Source organism: Globicephala melas, chromosome 20 (assembly GCF_963455315.2).
Source record: "Globicephala melas chromosome 20, mGloMel1.2, whole genome shotgun sequence".
NCBI classification, from domain to species: domain Eukaryota; kingdom Metazoa; phylum Chordata; class Mammalia; order Artiodactyla; family Delphinidae; genus Globicephala; species Globicephala melas.
The window spans coordinates 28,275,942-28,300,626 of record NC_083333.1 but is presented as its reverse complement, the minus strand read 5'-3'; the positions used below and the strand labels follow the sequence as shown (position 1 = coordinate 28,300,626).

The 24,685-nt window shown below is 50.0% G+C and overlaps 3 protein-coding genes across 5 annotated transcripts in view; 2 read left to right on the top strand and 1 right to left on the bottom strand.

The window, feature by feature from the left end:
• The window catches only part of UNK (unk zinc finger), a 33,983-nt gene extending 29,540 nt beyond the window's left edge, over nt 1-4,443 (bottom strand). Inside the window, exons 1-2 of one of the 3 annotated variants that reach the window (XM_030837694.2) lie at nt 4,278-4,417; nt 8-264 (exon numbers count right to left, since the gene is read on the bottom strand). Coding sequence is in view for 2 of the 3 variants with exons in the window: in XM_060291066.1 (XP_060147049.1) it covers nt 4,278-4,381 (104 nt within the window). In the remaining variant the exon portion in view is untranslated. Of the gene's footprint in view, nt 1-7; nt 265-4,277 lie in introns of all 3 variants that reach the window. The other 2 variants (XM_060291066.1, XM_030837698.3) reach the window with 2 other exon arrangements.
• A 3,587-nt stretch (nt 4,444-8,030) lies between these two features.
• Nucleotides 8,031-9,764, top strand: H3-3B (H3.3 histone B). Its single transcript, XM_030837705.2, has 4 exons — nt 8,031-8,185; nt 8,646-8,783; nt 8,903-9,056; nt 9,150-9,764. Exons 2-4 carry the CDS (start codon nt 8,656-8,658, stop codon nt 9,276-9,278), a joined length of 411 nt encoding a protein of 136 aa, XP_030693565.1. The 5' UTR covers nt 8,031-8,185; nt 8,646-8,655; the 3' UTR covers nt 9,279-9,764.
• An 8,927-nt stretch (nt 9,765-18,691) lies between these two features.
• GALK1 (galactokinase 1) lies at nt 18,692-24,677 on the top strand. Its single transcript, XM_030837681.3, has 8 exons — nt 18,692-18,919; nt 19,607-19,796; nt 20,238-20,357; nt 20,561-20,696; nt 20,808-20,989; nt 24,027-24,177; nt 24,280-24,442; nt 24,535-24,677. The coding sequence occupies exons 1-8, from the start codon at nt 18,755-18,757 to the stop codon at nt 24,604-24,606; spliced, it is 1,179 nt and encodes a 392-aa protein (XP_030693541.1). The 5' UTR covers nt 18,692-18,754; the 3' UTR covers nt 24,607-24,677.
• Nucleotides 24,678-24,685: the final 8 nt, after the last annotated feature.

The window sequence follows — 24,685 nt, the reverse complement described above, 5'->3', positions numbered from 1 at the left end:
ACCTCACCTTCAGGCATCAGGGTGTTGAAAGCGGGAGGAAGTAGGTCCACGAGGGTGTCTTGCTTTTGTGCACTTATCTGGGGTGCTATTTGCAGAGAAGGAGCTCCTTTATAGAGTGTGCCCAAGATGGATTTCTCTAAGTTGCTCTCAGAGTTGTCCAGCTGCCCTCACCAATAAGCCACAGTCTTTGTAGGTTGATAGAAACCACCAGTCAAAGCAGATGCATATGGATTGTGGGGAAGCCTTCTTTAGTATCTAACATAGCTGGATTAAAACAAAAAAACTTAACCATTAAGCAAATCTTCACTTTAATCATTAATTTAGATTATAGCAAATATCAACTAGGTGCTAAAATTGAGTCTACCCTTAGCATGGGCACTTAACACTTATTAATGGGGATTTTGTGGACTTGCCTGAAGGCCACAGTGAGCTCTCAATTTTTGTCCTGCAAGAAATTAGTTCTCCTTGATAAACAAGTAAACAAGATCCAGAAATGTTTATTGGTAATTTAACTCATTCTTGCCAAGGCTGCTAAGCAATGCTTCCAATGACTTCCATTGTGCAACAAGTTGTGCTCTAGCAATGTATTTACAAAGTTATTGCAATCTGCAATAATGATTTAAATACTGTTCATTGCCTGGATTTTCCAAAACACAATCAGATGCAATCAAGTGAAGCTCACGACATTTATATAATGTATAAACTAACAGATTTCCCTCAAAGTAGTTTATCTATGGAAGTACTGCTACATTATTCTTCTTTAAAGATGCCCAGGAAACAGTCCTAAATTAAAATGACACCTGGCTAGATGAGTATAAAGCACTTATCCTCTGTCTACCTATAAGAAATCACCCAGTGGCCAGAAGCCTCCAAGTAACCGTCAATAAACTAGAATTTCATTTTCCTTTAATACAAGAGAATTAAGAAGTCTGAGAATCAATTGCAGGTAAAAGAATCCAAAAATGATTTAATGTCTTTGAGGTTTATATCCTCTTATAGGGTCAAAATAATGAGGTCAAAAACTTAATTTTTTTTTTTTTGCCATGCTGCGCGGCTTGCGCAATCTCAATTCCCAGACCAGGGATTGAACCTGGGCCACGGCAGTGAAAGCACCAAGTCTTAACCAATGGACTGACAGAGAATTCCCAAAACTGGGATTTTTTTGACCATACCACGCAGCATGCGGGATCTTAGTTCTCACTGGGGGTTGGACCTGTGTCCCCTGCAGTGGAAGCGCAGAATCTTAACCACTGGACGGCCAGGGAAGTCCCAAAACTGGGATGTTTTATTAAAGATGGCAGGTTTTTTGGTGACCTTTCAGCTATACACTTTTAACAATATAATTGTTATGTAGTAAGAAAGCCCAAAGTTAGCTAAATTTGTAGATACATTTCAGAATGTAAATTGCTCCAAAATTTCCCATTCTTCAGTCTGTTTTTATAAAACTCTTCTAAAATATGATGGACTTGTTCTAAATAAAGCTGCATTAAATTTAGTCTTTGTCAAAAAAAATAGACAAATTACCTAGCAAGAGGTCACATGGTTCTTGTGTTGAAAAGTACTAATACATGCATATTATCATTTTACTTAGTGCTAATCCAATACTTGGAAGTGTACAACAGAGGAAATTCTGATATAACCGTTATCTAAAAGGGATGGATTCCTCAAGTCTAGCACAAGTGCCCGCTACACCAATTTTCTGAAAGGATTAATTCCAAGTTTCCCTTAAAGTAAGAATATTCAACAGCTTACAAAAAAGAAAAGCCAACAAAATAATTATCCTTCAAACTATGTTACGAATAATCCTCTTGGTTTGGGAAAAGGAGGGCTCAAACTCTAGGACTTTAGTTGTGGTATAAGAATAAAGGGCAAGAAGCAAGCCAACAGGAACACAATTTTTGCTTTTGATGGATTCAACTGTGTTTGCCAAGACTGACATTATGATGAGTGGGATTCAATTTTAATGCAAATCTCTTCTAGATTACTGCAAAATTAATGCATGTCACATAATCTCAAATAACATCAGGTACAAAAAAATACACAAAATTAACATATCAGAAAGTTTTAAAATGTAAAAAAAATTTGACGGTAAAAAAATACAAACATTTAAAAAACAACAAGGAGTCTATATCTGTATTCAACAATGGGATCAATGCACTAGATAAGGTCATATTCAGGTTGGAACAAATTCTGGAAATTCATGCTACAAAAGAGAATGAAAAAAATGCTCGGCAGCTCAAAATTTTATAGCAAATATTGAAATCAAAATTAAAATGTTCGTGTCTCCTAACCCCCAAGGAAAACAAATGGGTTCACCTTTAATAAATAAATTCAGAGCCAACAAGTGTACTCGTGCCATCATGTGTCCTCATGCTCCCTGCTCCTCAGACCTGAATGAAGCTTTCCACATCATCAAGGTTTCTGAATGCTCATAAACCTACCAAGAAAGACAACTGACACACACACACACACACACACACACACACACACACACACACACACACACACACACACACACACACACACACACACACACACACACACACACGACCAGATAACAGAAAATAAAGAGATGGGAACACCTCCAACCACCAACCACCCAATCAGGCCTGGGTGTTTCATCTGCTGCTAAGCCACTTTAAGAGCCAAGACTGATTACTCTGTGCTTACCCCACGAGGAATGGAAAGACAGTTTTTAAACAAATGAGCATCAAGAGGACAAAGACTCATATTAACATTTACACAGCTGTTGACTTGTTTCATCTCTCAATTCCAACATGATTAGAAAGCCTTTCTAATATAGACTCCATAATATACTCAATGACAATGACAACACAACACAGAAACAGAGGTTGCTGAAACCAAGATTCACATTACTCAAAATGTTATCGGTATTTTTCTGAAAAAACGTGATCTGAGCAACCAGTGATTATAAATAAGTTCCAATAAGGTGAAGTTTGCAGATTTCCAAATCAAGACCCTACTGTTGCCTGACCACACCATTCATCTGACCACTGAATTCTCTGAGATAAGACCATCTCACCAAAGCCAGCGGCAGGACTGCAGAAAGAACTCCAGTAAGAAAGCAATGCAAATGGCCATATTAAAAAAGTTATAGTTAACATGAGTCAGACTTAAGTCCACAAAAAGTTTCAAATGATTTCAACCAGTAACAGAGAATCTCAAAGAAACCAATACACTTCCTAAAATCGATGTTCCCTTATCCCAGAAGAGTCTCCCAATGGGTCTCACTTCCATCAGTGACAAACAAGCGCTCCTCTTGTCTACTTCCTTCTACTCCAACACATGCTTCTTGCTCTTGGTTCACCAGGCAGCATTACCGTGTTCCCCTTAAGGGCTGTTCAACCCCCAACTTCCAAAATCTCCAGCAAGACTGAGGTACACTTGGGGATCCTTCTAAACTTGCTCACAACTTGGGAGACGAAGGGGATGTGGGGCACTCAGAGCATCATGGAAAAATGGAAACCAACATTGTGCTTAACAGAAGGGCCTGCCTCTTTTTCTCTTTCTTTCTCCCAAAGCATCTAGCACTAGGCAGTTGCCTGAAGCGCCTTGAGAGGCAATATTATAAAAAGACGACAGGGACCTACATTTAGACACAAGCAGATTCCCAGGAAGAGGCTTCCCATCTTACTGGACTCTCGTAGCATCAGCATTTGGGGCTCCCTCTGATGCCACATTTGGCTTGGGCCTGGGGACACATTCGGACCCCATCACCCTTGGGATCCCTGACTAGGGCTGGGTCAACTGTTTAAGTGAATTCAAACAAGAGTGACCTCTGTGGACAACACACGGACCTCACGGACACAAAAGGCCCCCTGTGCACACTACATGGGTCGCCTGACAAGACTTCACGCTAACGGTCATTTATAAGCGGGTCTAGGGCTGGCCCCTTAGGAACTCATTCTGGTCGCGTCTTAGACTTCTTATCGCCCCTAAAGTGCCTGGGATTGTGGTTTTATGGTCTGAGGAACAGTTAGGCCTCGAAGGCCCGGCCTAAGATGTGTGCACTCCGCATCCCAAGCTCCCGCCTTCCCCACTCGGCGGCGGGGACCGGGTTTCCCGCCCCTCGGCCGACCAAAGGTTGGTGGCAGTTGGAGGCAGTTGGGACCGGCCCCAGCAGGTTGGAACCGGTCTGGGCCGGGCCGGAGGAAGAAGGGGGGAGGGAGAGGCCGCCTCGCGCTCTCCCTGCGCGCGTGACTCACGCTGGCCGCTGACGTCAGGCGTGCGCGCGCGGCGGGGGGGGCTCTACGTACGTGTAGTGCTGCGGTTTCTCGGGCTGTGCCTGCAGCACCTGAGCGGTGGCGGCCGGGGGCGCCGAGGAAGCTGCGGAGCCGCCGGGCCCTGGGCCCTTCGACATGGTCCTGTCTTCCTGCCTCTTCGCCGCTCCCCTTTTATTATTCAGTCTGCGCGGTCCGCGCCGAGGCCCCAGTGCGCCTGCGCCGCGCCACGAGAACGTGAAGACCCCCCGCACGGCAGCAAGGGTTGCTGGGAGTTGTGGTCCCAGGTTCGGCTGGAATTTTACCGTCAGCCGAGGGTTGCTGCCGAAGGAACGGACCACAATACCCAGGGATCCTTGCGGACGGTGTCCCGGATGCTGAGGGCCCGCGACGGTTTCTGGGGATTGCAGTCCGGCTGCGTTTCTTCTTAACTGCGTCTTTCCAGGTTTGTAGTCGGGAGCCTTTCCCTGAAATTGGAGCCCCTGGAGTAGAAGAGGCCCAGAGCCAGGGAGGGTCTAACGACTGCTGGGAAACGGTTCCAAGTGTAATTGCACTGCCAACAGTGTAACAATTACCTCGCCTCCATACTTAGCACACCCTGGGCTCGGTTCTGATGCCGGCCCTGAGCAGTGGGCCTTTGAGCTTCAGGCACCTGGAGTCCGCCAACATCCTCATTCCTGTAGTGGGACCAAGCTGAGAGGCGTGAAGGAAAGTCTGCCCGTTGGAAGTCAGCTTAAGAAACCTTTGCTAACGAAGAGCTACACTACACAATACTCTGTTCCTGCGCCTTTGCTGAGGCGCTCCGTAAACCTTTACCAGCCCTGAAACCTGGAACTCCACGACTTGGGTCCCTTCTCAACTCGACACCTGGCTTGACCAACTTGTTTCCAGTACATTAAGGGCCAAGGACGAATTTAATCTCCGTCTAGCATAGTCTCAGGTACACTGGCAAGTTGCAGGGGCGTCGAGAAGCATCACAGTGTGCAGAGGAAGGGCCTGGGTTTGAGTAGGGAGTGCGATTTATAATCCACTCCAGTTTCCTGCTGCGGATGCCAGTGCTTCTACTGGTGAAAATGTCTCCTCCCTGCTTCCCGCCAGTTGGGCGAAGTTCGTCATAGATATTTTAACACTTGTTATTTAACTTTGTTTTCCATATTGAATCTATTTGAAATCATTGTTTTACAGACTAATTTACATTTTATGAGATAACGTTAACTAATGTTAATCTCATTAAAGAAACACATTCCGAATAACGAATAACCTTACCGGTGAAGCAGGGTGGGGTGAATGGAAAATTGTTAATGTTTAAGACTGATACATATCTATTTTATTTTGTTACGAGTAACTTCACATCAGAATCCAAATTGTCAGCCTACAAAGTTGAGAAACTGGTATTTCTTAAACATGTCAAATCAGTTGTTTAACCACTAGGGGCATTTGAAGATGAAAAATTCCAAAAGGATAAAAAAGTTGTGTATTGCTTTACTCCTATTATTAAATCCAAATAATTGGCATATATGCTATCCCCAAAATACCCAAGTGTGATTTGAATGAAGAAATATAGTTAAGAGTGCTAGATTTTAAATAAGGGTATGAGCTTCAGAATAAGTGTGTACTGGTAGAATTGGGAGATGATACCATCCAAACTGCTTAATTTACAGGAGAGGAAACCAAAACTCAGAGAGGTTAAGTAACTTGTGCGAAGTTACTCAGCAAGTCTGACAGAACAGGAACTAGGACAGTAGCCTACATGCTGCATCATGTTTTGCGTTGTTTTGACTGTATTAACATTTTCAGTTGTTCCCTATTTCCTGTGTTGCTTTTCCTCCCCTGCGTCCACTTAGGAAAAAGAAGAACATAGCGATAAGACGGCCAAGTAAGAGGGACAAACTGTTTCCACTAATCATCCTTAAATGGATGCATGTAAATTCATACCTAGTTTCTTCTGGAGCAGTTTTAGTTCCTCTGTAGTAATTAGCAAAACTGGGGACGGGGATGGGGGGCGCGGCAGATAACTAGACTATTTCTCCCGTAGAAAGCATGGGACAGACAGGGTTCTGGATCTCCTAGAAAAGCCTTGGAACACAAAATGGGTGTTAATTCAGGAGTCCATTCTTTCTCCAGGCCATCTGAGCAGTCAAAAAAAGATGACAGGGTATTTTTCTTGTTACATCCCAGGACATTTGACAGCCTCTTATGTGAGAGGTAACCAGCGCCCTGTTTCTCGGCTTTACCCAGGTTCTGAGAACAGGGCATCTTGGTTTGTCTTCTCAGTCTGGCATGAATGAAACAGCTTAATTTTTCCCCTACCCTAAACTTTGAGCAGAAGGCAGAAAACTAAAGTTGATTGAATTATCACATAAAAGTTTAGATATATAATAATTAAATACATACTGTGCGTGTTATGATTGAGAGGGCTGAAATAACGAGAGGAATTTGGAAATAGAGGTTGGGTCAAAGGCGTTTTTTGCCATAGCTGCTTTTTCAAACTGCATTTTTTTTCTCACGAGTGATGGTGAGAGGGGGAACTCTGGTGTCAGGAGTAAATTTTTGAGGTATTTGTATTTATGTATAATAATTCTCTGAGTTGAAATCTATATGTACCTGGTTTTGCTGCTTTTTTATTTTAATAATTTAAAATATTCGGTGAGGGACTTCCCTGGCTCTCCAGTGGTTAGGGCTCCGCACTTCCACCGCAGGGGGCGCGGGTTCCATCCCTGACGGGGAGCCTGAGATCCCACATGCCGCACGGCACGGCCAACGAATAAATAAATCAGTTCGGTGAACCCAGAGTAAGAACTGCGGAGTAGAATGCCCAAGGCTCTGTTTCAATTTTCTGGGCTTTGTTTGGCGGGTCTTAACCTTAAGCCTGCTTTGATATTTTATATAACTGAGTCACCTGAAAAACTAAATATTAAAATCCACTCAAGACATTTAGGCAAAGGTAGGGATTACCATTTTTATACATTTGTCCTGTTTCTTCACAAGTAACACATTCCAGGATATACCATTAAATACAAGTGAACGTATTTAATTTAGTTGTCTTTTGTTTGCTCTTTATGGACATGCAAATACAGTTTTAGAACTGACTATTCCCATTCTGGCTGTAGTCATTTAGTTCAGTTGAATTACATAATTTTAAAAATATGTTGCTTAGTGGGTTACTTCTTGTTTAAGCATTTTGAAATCACAAAGTATTTTGTGATGGTCTAATAACATACAAAACAGTACTTCTAAAATAATTTATTGACATTTGTTTTTTGTATCTATTATTTACCCCTCCCCACCAAACAAAAGAACTCCCATTTGATTGAAAAGTAATCACAGGGAATACATTTTTTTTATATATTGGAAAATATTTACAAAATTTTCGTTAAAGAAACCTCTCCTCCTCCTGCATTGTATTAGCTTGATGCAAATAAGGTTAGGCTCCTTCCCGTCCCGACTCTTTAAGTCCTGATAGGGACCAGTGCAATTCATTTGCATTGACTTTCTATTGTAGAGCTTTGAAACCAAGGGAAGGATCCAAACATAGCTCCATTTTATCCAATCAGAAGAGCCGCTTAGTGCTAAACTCTGATTCGTCCATTCCGCTTTCCATTTATCCAATCATTAGGCCACTTTAACAGCCAATCAGTGGTCTAGATGTCCGCCAATCAGCGAACGGGGCCGAAGCACGGCCTTTGTGTCGGGGGATGTCAGCGCGTCGGCGAAAGCGTCAGCCAATAGAAAAAGTCGTTGGTGTATGCAAATTAAGGTCCTATTACGCAGAGACGCAGCGTGAAGCGTGGGTATAAAAACGGAGGCATGGGGGGGCCTGGAACGCAGAGCGGTTTGGTCGTTAGTCGGAGGAGCTTCTTCCGTTAGTTCGGCGACTGCGGCTCTTCATTGGGCAGCAGGAGCGGCGCGGCTGTCGGAGAAGCGGCGTAGAACTTAGGCATTGGGTAAGTGTTCTTGGGTTTACGCGTGACATGAGGCCCTGTCAGCCGTTGATGTCGTGGGCCGCGGCCGTTGAGAGCCGAGTGCCGGCTGCTGCGGGCTGCCCAGGCTGCTTGCTGGCGCCGGCGTGGGGACGGGTGGTTTTCCCTTGGGGCTTCGTTCCGGAACCATGTCTCCGCCTCTTTCCCGCTGGTGATTCAGAGGTCCCGACGCCGGGTTCCGGGCAGCCGGGCCTCCGCCCGTCGAGGAGGGGAAGTGACTCCTCCCCGCGCTCCCCCTCCCGGGGGAGGCTGCTGCTACTTGTAGCCTGAGTCATTAGGGGAGGGGGAGGAGGCGGCAGCCCTCGGCCATCTGCCGCCCGCCTTGGGGTGGGAGGAGGCGGGAGAGTAGGGGCGCCGGGCGTCCCGCCCCCAGCAGCCCGGGAGGCGAGCGCCGCGGCCCCGGAGTCAGGGATTTGTTCCGCAGGTGAAAGAAAATGGCCCGAACCAAGCAGACTGCTCGTAAGTCCACGGGTGGCAAAGCGCCCCGCAAACAGCTGGCCACTAAAGCCGCCAGGAAAAGCGCCCCCTCTACCGGCGGGGTGAAAAAACCTCATCGCTACAGGTAGGCAGCGCGGCAGGAAAACAATGACTCGGCGGCGCGCCGCGAGCGGGACGCTTCCTGCTGCTTGATCAGCGCTCTCGGTTAATCGGTGTCCCTTTACGCCCTCGTCTTCGCTTCAGGCCCGGGACCGTTGCGCTTCGAGAAATCCGTCGTTACCAGAAATCCACCGAGCTTCTGATCCGGAAGCTGCCTTTCCAGAGGTTGGTGAGGGAGATCGCCCAGGATTTCAAAACCGACTTGAGGTTCCAGAGTGCCGCCATTGGTGCGCTTCAGGTGAGGTGGCCGAGGCTGCGTGTGGCAGGGGCGGAGGGCTTGCGCGCGGTTCTCCTCGGAGAGAGTTAATAGTGTGGCTCTTGTCCTCAACAGGAGGCTAGTGAAGCGTACCTGGTGGGTTTGTTTGAAGATACTAATCTGTGTGCCATCCACGCTAAGAGAGTCACCATCATGCCCAAAGACATCCAGTTGGCTCGCCGGATACGGGGAGAGAGAGCTTAAGTGAAGGCAGTTTTTATGGTGTTTTGTAGTAAATTCTGTAAAATACTTTGGTTTAATTTGTGATTTTTTTGTAAGAAATTGTTTATAATATGTTGCATTTGTACTTAAGTCATTCCATCTTTCACTCAGGATGAATGCGAAAAGTGACTGACTGTTCACAGACCTCAGTGATGTGAGCACTGTTGCTCAGGAGTGACAAGTTGCTAATATGCAGAAGGGATGGGTGATATTTCTTGCTTCTCATGATGCATGTTTCTGTATGTTAATGACTTGTTGGGTAGCTATTAAGGTACTAGAATTGATAAATGTGTACAGGGTCCTTTTGCAATAAAACTGGTTATGACTTGATCCAAGTGTTTAACAATTGGGGCTGTTAAGTCTGACCATACATCACTGTGATAGAATGTGGGCTTTTTCAAGGGTGAAGATACAAGTCTTAACCACAGTGTAACTTACAGTTTCCTTATTAAAAAAAAAAAAAGTAAACCTGGCAGCTATAGAATACACTATGTGCATTTATAATAGCTATTTTATATATTGTAGTGTCAACATTTTTAAATTAAATGTTTTACATTCACATGTGGTGGGGAGTCTTGTCATTAAGGTGTGTGTAACATAGAGTCCGGTTGGTTTTCTCCTAACTAGACTGCACTTGTTTTTCATACGTAGTAAGATGCTTTGTGCATTATACCTTGCATAAGTCCTCATTCTACCACATGTTAACTAATCCTCTAGCTGATAATGCAGACACTAACGGGGGGATTTATTTATAAGGGCTCTAGAATATAATACAAGTTATTCACACCAGCATCATCTGTTACTAATATAGTAGTTAGTGCAGCTTTTCTTTGTGTTGTGGTTGGTCTCATAACTAGGTTGAGTTTTTCTCTACCAGGAGGGAACAATACCGAACTTCTTTTCCTTGTGGAGTTTGTATTATAATAACCCTTAGGGTAAACTTGCTGTGGGGGAGGGATACACAGCTTCAGCTCATGGAACCTCTGCTGGTTAAAATGGTGTCATCTGGTATAAGGTCCTGGGAAAAATCACTTCATAGAGATGCTTTCCAAGTGGTTTTCAAACTTATTCTTCTATTGAAGTTTTTAGGTCAATTATGTATGTTGACTAAATTTACAAATAAACTTGTTTATCCAACTAAGTGTCAAAAACCTAAATTGAATGTTGAAAGCTTAATACATCTTTTATCTAGGTCCTTTAAGTTTATTTCAGGTTTTGCTTGGTAGACAAAGGAAGCATTTATTTGCAGAAATATTTCTACAAAGCATGTAAAGAGCTCTCTGCTCTATAAAAATGCCATGACAGCTGTATATGCAGTGTGGGCTTAAGATTGTATTAATACGATTCTCCCCCCTGCCCCTCTGTTGTGAAGGAAAGTAAATTTCTTTGAAATTCCAGGACTCAAAGTTGGCGTCTGTTCCTGAACCTGTTTGTGAAGCACGTTTATAGATCTCTTCATAAAGTGAGTTATTTTAAGACAAGCCCACAGGTATAGAATCTTTAGTTTAAGCCGCCTTTTCAGTATGAAACTAGTGTTCTTGACCAATGATGGCCACCAGTGAAGCATAGTATGTCAGAGGGACATGGGCACAAGAACCACACCTATCAGACAAAAGAATTCTGTATAATTTGAAGTCAGTAGTTGTAGGAAGTCTCTATGCCACGATAAAAGTTTGGTGGGTGTTTTTTTAAGTTTGGACTAGTTTCAAATTTAGGGTTTAAGGGGTTTAGGATTGGAAAGAGGCAAGGCAGATTAGGATTGGGAATCTCGGTAATTTAGTGAGCTTTTTATGAGGTGTCGAAATTTGATACAGTATAATGAACTGGTTTCCTAGGAGGTCCATCATAATGAGTTCTGGAACCAATTACTTGCATTGTTCTTGTGAAGGACATTGAAATCCTAGCCAGTGGAATGTGGTGTGGAGTGGGAGTTACAAACACAAGTAGAGAAACGGCTATGGTGATGCGTCTCCTTGAGTTACCACTCGAGCTAGAGTAGGTGACAGACTTTCTCACGAAGTCTGCATCCCAAGGTAGGATTTTACTGGGCAGCTTGGAATCTGCTAAAATAGTGCAACTTACACTTCCACACTTTTAATTTTTAAGCCGACAGGCAGAAATATTTTCTGGTTCTAGGGAACTGCCCACATGTTATAATATCCATGGGTTAAGATGGTAGAACAGAGTCTGAGGAGAAAAGCAAGCAAAAATTGGAGCTGATGAAGACATCTTGTGCTGTTGATGGGTGAGACAAAAATAAAGTTTTTAAAGTTGAGACTTTCTCATTTTGTTAATGGTCTTCATTTGGATGATGTTTTTCTTTCACAAAGTTTTGTAGGGGAATGTCCAGGAAGCCTTGCCTTCTGACTCAGCTGGTAGTTGGGGGTGGGGGGGGGGAGTGCATTCCTCAGCTCTCCCTGAGTGTTGTGTCCGGGGGCTCCCCTCCCTGGTTCCTTGCAAGCACGGTTCCTTGCAAGCACTGTTCCTTGCTTGGTGTCAGGTGTTGGGGCTGGGGTTTGCCTCAGTAGGAAAGCAGGCCCCTTCTGGAACACTTTCAGGTTGGGCAGCAGAGGGTGTACACAGTCTAGTCAGCTGTCTGCCATTGGATCAGCAGGAAACTCCAGGGCTTGCCCTTAAGTTTCTGCAGGCAAGGGCCAGCCTGCCTATGGGAGCAACAGCAGAAGGTCAGGGATCAGTTCCTCAGGCCTGTGGCCAACCTACCCTGCCACAGAGAAGGGGGAGGTGTCGTTTTCAGCACACCTTCTGTAGCGGTCGTCTCACTGGGTAGGCTAGGCCCAAGAGACTTGAGCCTCCACCCTGGACATCCAGTCCTCACCCCTACCTCCCCATCCCTTCACAGTCACCACCACGGCAGTCACAGCGTATTTCCCTGGGTCCCACCTTGGGCGCTGATATAAGAACACAGCTGAGCTCAATGTGGTCTGAGCTCCACAGTCTCTTCCTTCCCTAAACCCGTTGGCGGTCACACCTGCTTCTGTAGGCGTTCCTCAGGGGTGTCACCAGCCCAGACCATTCCATTGAGCTCCATTGAGCTGGGCCTGGCTTCTGGCCAGCAACTCCAGCACAAGCAGCCAGCCTTCCACCTACCTTCCTGAAGGCAAGCCTGGAGGAAGGAAGGAAGGAAGAACTGATCCTTGCCCAGGTTGCTAACCCAAATCCCTGCAGCCTGCTCAGAGAGAAGGCTGATGTCCTTGGCCAGGTGGCCGGCCTTTTGGCCCCTGAACCCTTTGGGTCGGCAGGTCTGGGGGATGAGCAAGGCTGTGGGCCGAGGTGGGTGGGTGCAGCTGGGACAGCTTTGCGCATGTTCACAGGGTGTGCCGTGAGCAGGGATCAGAGGCTGCTGTCCTCCCTACTGGGGAGGGTGGAGAGGTGCCTGCTCCCTGTTCTGCCTGCTGCCCAGCTGCCCCTGGCAGTGAGGGAATCCCACCCCGACAATCAGCATTGTTCCAAGCAGAGTCATGGGACTTGTGTGTGATGTGTCCCCAGCCTGTCCTGGTGTCCTCACCTGAGCACTATGTCCAGTGTCCAGCCAGGGACCCTCCGCCCCCATTCCACCTACCCCATTGCCCTTCCTGAGAAAGAAGCTAAGAGGTTCTGCAGACACCCCCCTACACCCCAGCTAGGGAAGCAAGGCGGGGGGTGGCGGGGCAGCTCTTCAGTGAGGCCGTGACTCTTGGAGGAGCTAAAAGGCCACATGGGGTCTGGAAAGGGGCACAGAGGGGCGTGGTTGGGCAGTCAGTGTCTGGGGTCTTCTCTCTGGCAGCTACCAGCCCCCCTTCAGGGAGCTGCAGTTCTGGGAATATACACAGTGGAAGGGAGAGTGGGCTGAAAGGAAGAAGGCCATCTCCAATTCACCAGTACTGGTGGCAAGAAGGGCTCTGGGGAAGGGAGGCTGGTGGGCTGCAGGCTTCGGGCTGGCCGCCTCTGGCTGAGGGGTATGTGAGGGACTGCACACGTCCGCAGGGAGATGGTGCCCAGGCTCCGTTAACCGCTACTCCGTTCCCACCCTCTCTGTCGGACACACTAGGCTCCAGGACCTTTCCCATAAGCGCCTCACTGCCTGGCATTGAGCTAAGAGCATCAGCAGAGGGGACGGGATGGGGTTGGGTCCAAGGCCCAGCCTTCATGAACCCGAGGGTCCTGTGACAGTCCAAGGGCCTCTCCCTCCTCAGTGCCCTGCCTTTGACCAGCCTCAGTCCTCCTGCCCACCCATGGTGGCCTGGAGACCTGCCAGCTGCTGTGCCTAGGGCGAGGTGCAGGGAGAGACAGCCGCAGCTGCATCTTGTGAGTCTGGATTTGCTCCCTGCCTAGGCATCAGCAGGGTGGTCGTCAGCCTAGAGGGCAGGAGCTTCAGGGACACGGTGGGGGTACCAAATAAAGACGAGGCCTGCAGCTGGTGCCTCTTAGCGGGGCATCTGAGGCCAGGGATGGACAAGAAGCTCCCGGTGCTCCAAAGGCAAGACCTGAGTCTGGTCTGCCTCTGGAGTCGTGCCTGGCACACAGCACAGACTCTGGGCGTGTTTGCTGGCCAACCCAAAGCCCTGGCAGCCCCACAGCGCATCTGGCTGGATCTGCTTCTGGCATGGGTGGCCAAGAATCAGTCAGGTTCCCAAGAGCTTTGGTTACTGGCCTGGCTTCCAAATTGGGAGGGTTCCATGTAGGAACTGGGGCTCCAGGGGTCCAGGAGAGCAGCTGCCCCTCCTGTTCCTTGCTATGAGGCTGAGCTTTGGATTTTAATTCTTCAGTAAGCAGAGGCTGGCAGAGCAGAGGCTGCGGCAGGTCAAAGTGCTCCTGGGGACAGGGTGGTTACAGTACAACCAATCTCAGTATCAGACAGACCCAGGTTCAAGACCCAGCTGTCCTACTTGGATGAGTTCCTTAACTCATTTGTGCTTCTTTTCCTCATCTGTAAAATGGGAATAAAACCAGTGTCTACCCAATAGGCTTGTAAGGATTTAATGAAACAATGTGTGCAAAGTCTGGTGCCTTTAAAACAGAAGTCCAGAGCACTGACCAATCAGAACAGGCACTGGTAGTGAACAACCTGTGCTGCCCTGCAGGCTGCATCTCAGCCCTGATACCAGGGTTTACCACAAGCTTGATATTAGTGTTATCAGTATTACAGAATCTGTTATCATTAATGTAGCAGAAGGGCAAAGGGGGCCCAAATCAGGAGATAGGTTAACCCCCTGGGAACAACAAAAAGAACCTCCCAGAATGAGTGAAAGCGTGAGCCATCTGCTGAGAGCAAACATTTTCAGAGACTGTAGATATTAGCTTGGGAGATGTGGATCCCAGTCCCATCAGGAAACCAGTCTTTAACTGCAGTGGAGAGGCCAGAGCTGCATGAAGTACACAGACGTTCACTGCATGAAGAAAGACTGGGTCCAGCAGGGAGGGCCCAAGGGCTAAGAATTGAGCGTGGGGACAAACACGGACTCTGGGAGAGAAGAGCTGCCTCTGGGACACCTGTCCTCAGTGGTGGGCCCGGTCTCGCCATGACCTGGACAAACAGCTTGCCTAGGCCACTGGGCACTCAGCTGGCACGGGTGGTATTCCCACCACTGGATAATTTGTCCCCGTGGGGGCTATTACTGAGAATTCTATCATGACACCTCAGTCCTGTGTGACAGTTGGCTCTGGTTCCTCTGATACAAGTAAGTTTTTTTGGCCAGCAGAGCAGAGGACAGACTTTGGGTGACAGTGTCCCCTTTAAGGTGCCACCTTCCCCCCAGTCTTGTGACATCTGGCCAGGAAATGGGAGGGAGGGTCAAAGGTCAGAGGCAGACTTTCTTCTGAACAAATTTTATGTAACATGCTAGATGGGATTCAAACACTGAGAGTAAACAGGTCTCCCAAATGAAATCAGTGTTTCAGAGTCCAGAGTGAGCCATCAGGAGCACCTGCCCTTGGGTCAAATCAGGTTTTCCAACAACTGAAACATACAAATGATGAGTATGGATCAAAGGGGGTGTTTTCAATCAAAATGAAACAATGGAAATAAACAGGGGTGTGGGCCGCCTAGTGATCAGAATTCCCAGAAAGCTCTTTATTCCTTTTTCAGAGCATTTATCTCAGTCAGGGTGGGGCGAGAGTCAGATTGAGACTGCCTCCCTATCAGAGCCCAAGGCTTTTATCTGGCCCACTGCCTGCTGGAGAGTCCAACAATGTCTGTTGTATTAATGGACGATTGATCATAATAGTAAACATTTATTCCGTGCTTACCAAGTGCCAGAGGCAGGGCTGGGCACTCTATGAAGATGACCTCATTCACTTCCTTTTGAAACAGTCTGTTAGGAAGGAAACACACTAGCCCCACTTTACAGATGAGAAACGGAGGCTCAGAGGGGTTAAGTCATCTGACCAAGATCACACAATAGTAAGGGCAAAGATTTGGGCTCAGAGCTGTTGGACATCAAAGCTGAGGTGGGAAAACGATGCGCAGAGTCGGGGAGGCTTCTCCAGTCATTGCCTCGTGGGGAGACATGGTTTGTGAGTTTAATTCCATTTCAACCAGCCCCAAGGGCCACTCACCGTTTTGTCTTGTTTTATTTTGCCTATGCCAAAAAATGCTTTACTGAGGAGTGCTCAAAAGGCCCATTTAAATTGTGTAATTCAGTGGTTTCAGTATATTCACAGATACGGATAATCATCACCACCGTCAATTTTAGAACATTTTCATCACCACAAAGGGAGCTTGGTACTCTTTCCTAACACCCTCTTATTCTCCCATTCTGCTCAGCCCCAAGCAGCCACTAATGTACTTTCTGTCTTTATAGATTTGCCTCTTCTGGACATTTCGTCTGGACAGGATCATACAGTTTGTAGTCTTTTGTGACTGGCTTCCTTCATTTACTGTTTTCAAGGCTCATCCATGTTGTAGCAGGTATCAGAACCTCATTCTTTTTACGGCTGAATAATATTCCCTTGTATAGGCCACATTTTGTTTATTCATTTTTCCCTTTTGGATGGCTTCCACCTTTGGGCTAATGTGAATAGTGCTGCTATGAACATTAATGTACAAATTTTTGTGTGGATATATTTTTTCTCTTGAGTGTACATTTAGGAGTGGAATGGCTGAGTCATACGATAACTCTATGGTTAACATTTTGTGGAACTGCTGAATTGTTTTACGTTCCCAGCAGCAGTGAATGAGGGTTTTGATTTCACCACATCCTCACCAACACTTGCTATTTTCTGTCTTTTTTTTTTTTTAACTTAAGCCATCTTAATGGATGTGAAGTACTACCTCATTGTGGGTTTTTTTTTTTAAATTAATTTGTTTATTTCTTGGCTGCGTTGGGTCTTCGTTGGCTGGCTTTCTCTAGTTGCAGCGAGCGGGGGCTACCCTTTGTTGCAGTGTGCAGGCTTCTCATTGTGGTGGCTTCTCTTGTTGCGGAGCACAGGCTCTAAGCACACGGGCTTCAGTAGTTGTGGCACATGGGCTCAGTAGTTGTGGCGCATGGGCTTAGTTGCTCCATGACATGTGGGATCTTCCTGGACCAGGGCTCGAACCCATGTCCCCTGCATTGGCAGGTGGATTCTTAACCACTGTACCACCAGGAAAGCCCCTCATTGTGGTTTTGATTTGCATTCTCCTAATGACTAGATGTTGAGCATCTTTTCATATCTTCTCTGGAAAAATGTTCAAATCTTTTGCCCATTTTTTTCAAGCTTTTAAACCTTTTCTTTATTGATCCCCAAGCCTTATATTTAGTCTTTCTGCCCGTTTTTAAGTTGTCCTTTTTACCGTTGAGTTGTAAGAGCTCTTTATACATTCTTCTTTCTTTTTTAAAAAATTTATTTAGGGCTTAGCTGCTCCGCGGCGTGTGGGATCTTCCCAGACCAGGACTCGAACCCGTGTCCCCTGCATTGGCGGGCGGATTCTTAGCCACTGCACCACCAGGGAAGTCCCTCTTTATACATTCTTTTTTATATATAATTTATTTATTGTTTCTGGCTGCGTTGGGTCTTTGTTGCTGCTTCGTTGCTTTTCTCTCGTTGCAGCGAGCGGGGGCTACTCTTCATCGCAGTGCGCGGGCTTCTCACTGCGGTGGCTTCTCTTGTTGCGGATCACGGGCTCTAGGCACGCGGGCTTCAGTAGTTGTGGCACGTGGGCTCAGTAGTTGTGGCTCGAGGGCGCTAGAGCACAGGCTCAGTAGTTGTGGCACACGGGCTTAGTTGCTCCGCGGCATGTGGGATCTTCCAGGACCAGGGCTCGAATCCGTGTCCCCTGCATTGGCAGGCAGATTCTTAACCACTGCGCCACCAGGGAAGCCCTCTTTATACATTCTTGATACAAGTCCCTTAAATATGATTTGCAAATATTTTCTTCCACTCTGTGGGTTGTCTTTTCACTTTCTTGATGGGGTGGTCCTTAGATGCACAAAAGTATTTTATTTTGATGAAGTACAATTTACGTATTTTTCTTTTGTTGCTTGTGCTTTTGGTGTCATATCTAAAAAAACCATTGACTAAGCCAAGGTCCCAAAGGTTTAACCTTATGTTTACTTCTAGGAGTTTTCAGAGCTGACTTTTGAATGTTCTTGGGGCAACCCCCTGAGCAGACCCCAAGCTACCCTGGCTGCAACCCTCCACAAAACCCCCACTCTAATCCCGAAGAGTCTGCTTACATTTCAGCCTTTCCCCTCCAAGGTTTCATATGGGGTGGCCAACTGTGGACAGGCATCCAGTGAGGTGTTGGGGACAGCTTGAAGGTTTAGGATGCAGGCTGGTGAGAGAGGAGGTGGCTAGTGTCAGACTCGGGGCACCAGGCCCTGGGACCAAGGTTCCAGGCTGAGAAAGCACCTGCTGGGGCCAACCGACCAACCTACCTTGGCAGCTGGGTGGGTCCTTCCAGGAGGGGCTGGGCCCACTGCTGTCCATCTCCACCCTCCCTACTCCTCCATTGCTAGGAGCTGGGCCAGCAGGTCCACTCTAGAAAAGAAGCGTGTAGAAAGTGACTCCACCACACTTGGCTTTCCTTATTTGTATTTACACTGATTGTCTGGCGGCCCTCTTACAGATTTCTGATCAGAGGCTGGTGACCTCTCACGGTTGCAGGACTTTAGGACCTAGGAGATCCTTTTGGGAAACCCAGGTGTGGGAGGCCAGCTCTATTGCTCCGGCTGGGGTAGATGGCTGGGTAGATGGGTGTGGACACAGAGAGGGTCACCAGGGCCAGGAAAGAGCAGCTCAGATGTCCTGGGCCGGCCAATACCCGCCCCGCTGGGCGCCCAGCACTTCTTTGGAAAGCCCGCCGCCAGCCCGCCCCGCGCGCCCAGCTGGTGGATTGGGCCGGAACCGCGGGCGGGGCGGGGCCAGCGCGGCCCGATTTGGGGCGGTGCGTGCAGCTGTGTGAGCCGACGCAGCGCGGCTCCGCCCCGAGCATCCCGAGCCGACCCGACTGCGCCCGGCAGAGCCGCAGGGTGAGTGTCATGGCCGCTTCCGAGCAGCGCCAGCCCGGGGAGCTGCTGGCCAAGGCCCGGAGAGCCTTCCTGGAGGAGTTCGGGGCCGAGCCCGAGCTGGCCGTGTCGGCCCCGGGCCGCGTCAACCTCATCGGGGAGCACACGGACTACAACCAGGGCCTGGTGCTGCCCATGGTGAGGGGCTGCGGGGGAGGCGCCATCTCCCCGCTTGCACTGTTGGGCGGACCGCTCCGAACTTTTACTCCAGCCGAGTGTGGGGGACGAGCACGTGGGAGAGACCCTAGGACGGGGCATTTCACACGTTGGAAGGGAGGAAACGGGGAATCCGCGAGGAAGTAGGCTATGGACCGCTGATCCTCGCCATCTCCTTGGGAGCCACCTCAGATTGTGGGGGGATGCGGAACGGGGCTCAACTGTAAACCGAGGCAAAGTAGCCCTAAGCCTCCCGGTCCGGCCCGTTCAGTTCGCAGAGGAGGGGATGGAGGCACAGAGAGGGCTAGTGATCTGCTCAAGGTCACACAGCTGAGGTGGAGCTGCCTTAGCCTGGGGCCATGTCCATCCCACTGTGCATCTTCCAAAATGGGAAGGCGTCAGAAAGAGCTCGTCTGATTCTGTTTTCCTACTGACCCACAGCCAGGAGCCCACGCTTAGGGCAGAGTCCAGGTCTGCACTCCCGCTGCACTGGCCCTGCCCCTGAAGACCTATGGGGTGGGACCCAAGCCCCCCAAGGCCAGATGGACATGCAGGCTCTTCCCTGAGACACTCCCCATTCCCTTCATGTTGAGCCTGGAGGTCACCTCCTTGTCTGCCCCTGGCCCCTTGGTAGTGGAAGTTTTGCATACTATTTGTTTCTTCTGCCAGGCGCTGGAGCTTGGGACTGTGCTGGTGGGCAGCCCCCGGGCAGATGGGCTTATCTCCCTCCTTACCACCTCTGAGGATGCCGACGAGCCCCGCCGGCTGCAGTTTCCCCTGCCCACAACCCAGCGGCCACTGGAGCCTGGGGCCCCCCACTGGGCCAACTACGTCAAGGGAGTGATTCAGCACTACCCAGGTATGGGGCCCAGGCCTGGGTCAAATTCCTGTCTCTCAGCCGCGAAGCTCATTAGCTCGTCTAATCCACTGTGGGGTAGGCATGCAGCGTGGAGCCATCCCCATGGTACAGGTGAGGAGACTGATGCCTGCAGAGGTTCTAGAACTTGCCCTGGGTTGCCCATGACACGATTGGAGGAGCCAGGGTTCAAACCCCAGCCCGTTGGTCTCCAGAGCCCTAAACCAGGAGAACTAGGAGTCTGTGTCCCAGGAACCTCAGGGTAGGAGGATGGAGGGCGGTGGACCCCTTGGCCCAACAGGTTGGTGGCCTCTGACAATTGAGACACAGTTCCCCAGGAGCAGCTGCCAGGCAGTTGCCTCCTTTATACCAGGATACATGCCCTTCTTGTGCTCATCCTCCCAGATGGCCCGTCTTAACCGTCATCTATTCTTTCTCCTGCAGCTGCCCCCCTCCCTGGCTTCAGTGCAGTGGTGGTCAGCTCAGTGCCCCTGGGGGGTGGGCTGTCCAGCTCAGCATCCCTGGAAGTGGCCACGTATACCTTCCTGCAGCAGCTCTGCCCAGGTACCTCCTAGACCCCAGCTCCCAACGCAACCCTCCTTCCCTGAGGTCCTGTGATCAGAGCTTCCTACCCCAATTGTGGCTTTGGGGGAGTGGGTGGGGAATCTCCCTGGAGTATCACTGGACACACTGGGGGCTGCTCCCACCCTCCCACCCCTAGCGCCCCCTCCTGGGCCCCAGCCTTCCCACCTTGCCCTGTGCTGCAGACTCGGGGACAGTAGCCGCCCGGGCCCGGGTGTGTCAGCGGGCTGAGCACAGCTTCGCAGGGGTGCCCTGTGGCATCATGGACCAGCTCATCGCACTGCTGGGGCAGAAAGGCCACGCGTTGCTCATTGACTGCAGGTCAGGGGCTCCCCTTGTCCCCTCCCACCTCATAGGAGAGCTCCTGGATGAGACATGCGCGGCAAACAGACGCTTGGCCTTGTCACCTTCCTGGCTCCGTCTCCATCTCAGGTCCCTGGAGACAAGCCTGGTGCCGTTGTTGGATCCCAAGCTGGCTGTGCTCATCACCAACTCCAACGTCCGCCACTCTTTGGGCTCCAGCGAGTATCCCCTGCGGCGGCGCCAGTGTGAAGAAGTGGCCCGGGCGCTGGGCAAGGAGAGCCTTCGTGAGGTGCAGCTGGAGGAGCTGGAGGGTGAGAGCTGGCTGGGTGCACTGTGTCCTGGAGATGGCTGGGCACCCTGGGGTGAGGGGGGCTTCCGGGCTCTCCTTGTGGCTTTGACCCGGATGTACGTCCCCTCACCTCCAGGGACCTCTGCCAAGCTCTGCCCACTCCCCCAACACTGCTGACTTAGGACTGCTTGAAATCTCCATATTGCTTTTTCTAATGTGAGGATTAAGTATCCACCATGGAAAATACAGAAAAGTACAAAGAAGAGGACTTTCCTGGTGGTGCAGTGGTTAAGAATCTGCCTGCCAATGCAGGGGACACGGGTTCGAGCCCTGGTCCGGGAAGATCCCACATGCCGCAGAGCAGCTAAGCCCGTGAGCCACAACTACTGAGCCTGCGCTCTAGAGCCCATGTGCCACAACTGCTGAAGCCTGAGTGCCCAGAGCCCGTGCTCCGCAACAAGAGAAGCCACCATGAGGAGCCTGCACACCACAACGAAGAGTAGCCCCTGCTCGCCACAACTAGAGAAAGCCCGTGTGCAGCAATGAAGACCCAACACAGCCAAAAAAAAAAAAGTACAAAGAAGAAAATAACAAGCTATAAGATCACTACCCAGAGATAGCCACTATTAGCATTTTAGTATATTTCCTTCCAGTGTTTTTCTACATCTGTATCTTTTTTAAAATTAATTAATTAAATTTTTTTTTCTTTTTGGCTGCATTTTTTTTTTTTTTTTTTTTTTGCTGTATGCGGGCCTCTCACTGTTGTGGCCTCTCCCGTTGCAGAGCAACAGGCTCTGGACGCGCAGGCTCAGCGGCCATGGCTCACGGGCACAGCCGCTCCGCCGCATGTGGGATCTTCCCGGACCGGGGCACGAACCTGTGTCCCCTGCATCGGCAGGCGGACTCTCAACCACTGTGCCACCAGGGAAGTCCTGCATTGGGTCTTCGTTGCTGTGCATGGGCTTCAGTAGTTGTGGCGCGCGGGAGCTACTCTTCGTTGTGGTGTGCGTACTTCTCATTGCGGTGGCTTATCTTGTGGAGCACGGGCTCTAGGTGTGCAGGCTTCAGTATCTGTGGCACGTGGACTTCAGCAGTTGTGGCTCGCAGGCTCTAGAGTGCAGGCTCAGTAGTTGTGGCGCACAGACTTAGTTGCTCCACGGCATGTGGGATCTTCCCGGACCAGGGCTCGAACCCGTGTCCCTTGCATTGGCAGGCGGATTCTTAACCACTGTACCACCAGGGAAGTCCCAGTTTTAAAATTTTTAATTGAAACATCCCTGACTTACAATGTTATGTTAGTTTCAACATCTGTATTCTCAAGGTCGAGTATACGCAGTGTTGCCACCTGCCCTTTTTGTTTTTACTTAACATTATCTCAGAGCCCTTCTCTATGTCATGAAAGGCCTGCCGTCAACATGGCTTTTTAAAGCTACATACCATTTCAGCATCTAGGTGCACTGTAATTTACTTAACCGTTTTCTGGTAATCACACCTAACACCGTGATGGATTTTTTTTTATATAAATTTATTTATTTTTGGCTGCGTTGGGTCTTCGTTGCTGCACACAGCCTTTCTCTAGTTGTGACGAGCGGGGGCTACTCTTTGTTGCGGTGTGCGTACTTCTCATTGCGGTGGCTTCTCGTTGTGGAGCACGGGCTCTAGGTGCGTGGGCTTCAGTAATTGTGGCTTGCGGGCTCTAGAGCACAGGCTCAGTAGTTGTGACGCATGGGCTTAGTTGCTCCACGGCATGTGGGATCTTCCTGGAACAGGGCTCAAACCCTTGTCCCCTGCATTGGCAGGTGGATTCTTAACCACTGCGCCGCCAGGGAAGTCCCTGTGATGGGTTGTTTTTTTTGTTTGTTTGTTTGTTTTTATTTTTGGCTGCATTGGGTCTTCGTTGCTGCACGCAGGTTTTCTCCAGTTGTGGTGAGCGGGGGCTACTCTTCATTGTGGTGCTCGGGCTTCTCACTGCGGTGGCGTCTCTTGTTGTGGAGCACAGGATCTAGGTACACGGGCTTCAGTAGTTGTGGCTCACGGTCTCTAGGAATGCAGGCTCAGTAGTTGTGGCTCGCGGGCTCTAGAGCGCAGGCTCAGTAATTGTGGTGCGTGGGCTTAGTTGCTCCGCGGCATGTGGGATCTTCCAGGACCAGGGCTCGAACCTGTGTCCCCTGCATTGGCAGGCGGACTCTCAATCACTGCGCCACCAGGGAAGCCCCTGGACGCCTCTCCTTTTGACTTCCCCTTTTCTGTTATTTCCTCACCCTTGTCGCTGCTGTCTGAAACTTCAGGACACTGAGTCATCCCTGCCCGCCTTTCCTTCCTCCCCACACCCAGCCTCTCTTGGTCTCTGACTGTTTTAACAGCTGCCATCTCCAGGCGCTGGCTTCTCCCAGCAGGGCCCTCTGCGCAAGGCAGTCACTTTCGTCAACTAGAGCTCAGCTCCATGCCGCCCCTGCTCCCAAAACCTCTCTGGCGCCCAGAGTCAAGTTGTAAAGTCCTAAGCGCTCGGGGCTGCCGTTAGCGACTCAGCTTGCTCTGCCGGCTTCAGCGTTAGCCAGTGGGACAGCTTGCTGGTTCCCTGGGGTGCCCCGGGCAGACCTGGTCTGTATCCCAACTCCGGAGCCCTGGCCCTCGGAGGCTTCGCTGTTAACTCCAGCAAAAACACCAGCAGGACTTTTCCTTCCTGTTCTGTCTTGGCCTCTTGAAGGCAGCACTGTGTCCCACGCACCATGGAAGCACTGAGTCTGGGGCTCAAACTGCTGTTTATCGAGCCCCCACTGTGTGCCAGGCGCCCTGCTGGGGGCACTCCATGTGTCTGCTCAGCCTCCCCTGCGCGCCAAATGAGGCGGTTGCCCCCTTTTCTAGTCGAGGAGGGGAGGCTCTGAAACCTTGGTCACCAACCCGAGGTTCTACCCACAGCTTGGTCAGAACCAGGTCTCAGACTGGAGATGCCCCCGCCCCCCCCAGCCAGCGCCCTGGAGCCATCGTGCCCCTCCTCCACGTCCACAGGGGCCCAGAGGCGGTGGATGGTGGGTCTGCTGACTCCTTTTCCGCCCCAGCTGGCAGGGAGCTGATGAGCGGGGAGGCCTTCCGGCGGGCGCGGCACGTGGTGGGCGAGATCCAGCGCACAGCCCAGGCAGCAGCCGCCCTGAGCCGCGGCGACTACAGAGCCTTCGGCCGCCTCATGGTGGAGAGTCACAACTCGCTCAGGTGAGATCCCTGGGTGCCCAGCACCTCCTGGTCACAGGCTGTCCCCTGTGCCGGATGGGGCTGGTTCAAGGCCTCCCGCCTCCCCCCGTGTCCTCTCTGCAGGGATGACTACGAGGTGAGCTGCCCCGAGCTGGATCAGCTGGTGGAGGCTGCGCTCTCTGCGCCCGGGGTTTATGGCAGCCGCATGACAGGCGGTGGCTTTGGTGGCTGCACGGTGACCCTGCTGGAGGCCTCTGCCGCTTCCCTAGTGATGCAGCACATCCAGGTGGGTAGGTGCCAGAGACTGGGGGGAGCGGGAGAGATGGGTTCCTAGGGCCGTGCTGTGCTCAGACCCCACCCCACCCGTCCTTCCTACAGGGGCAGTACAGCGGGACCGCCACCTTCTACCTTTCCCAGGCGGCCGACGGCGCCCAGGTGCTGTGCCTGTGAGGCCTTCCCAGGCCGGCCCACGGCAGGCCTGCCCTCCAACCTGGGTGCTCAATAAACTTGTATTACCTCTGGCTCTGAT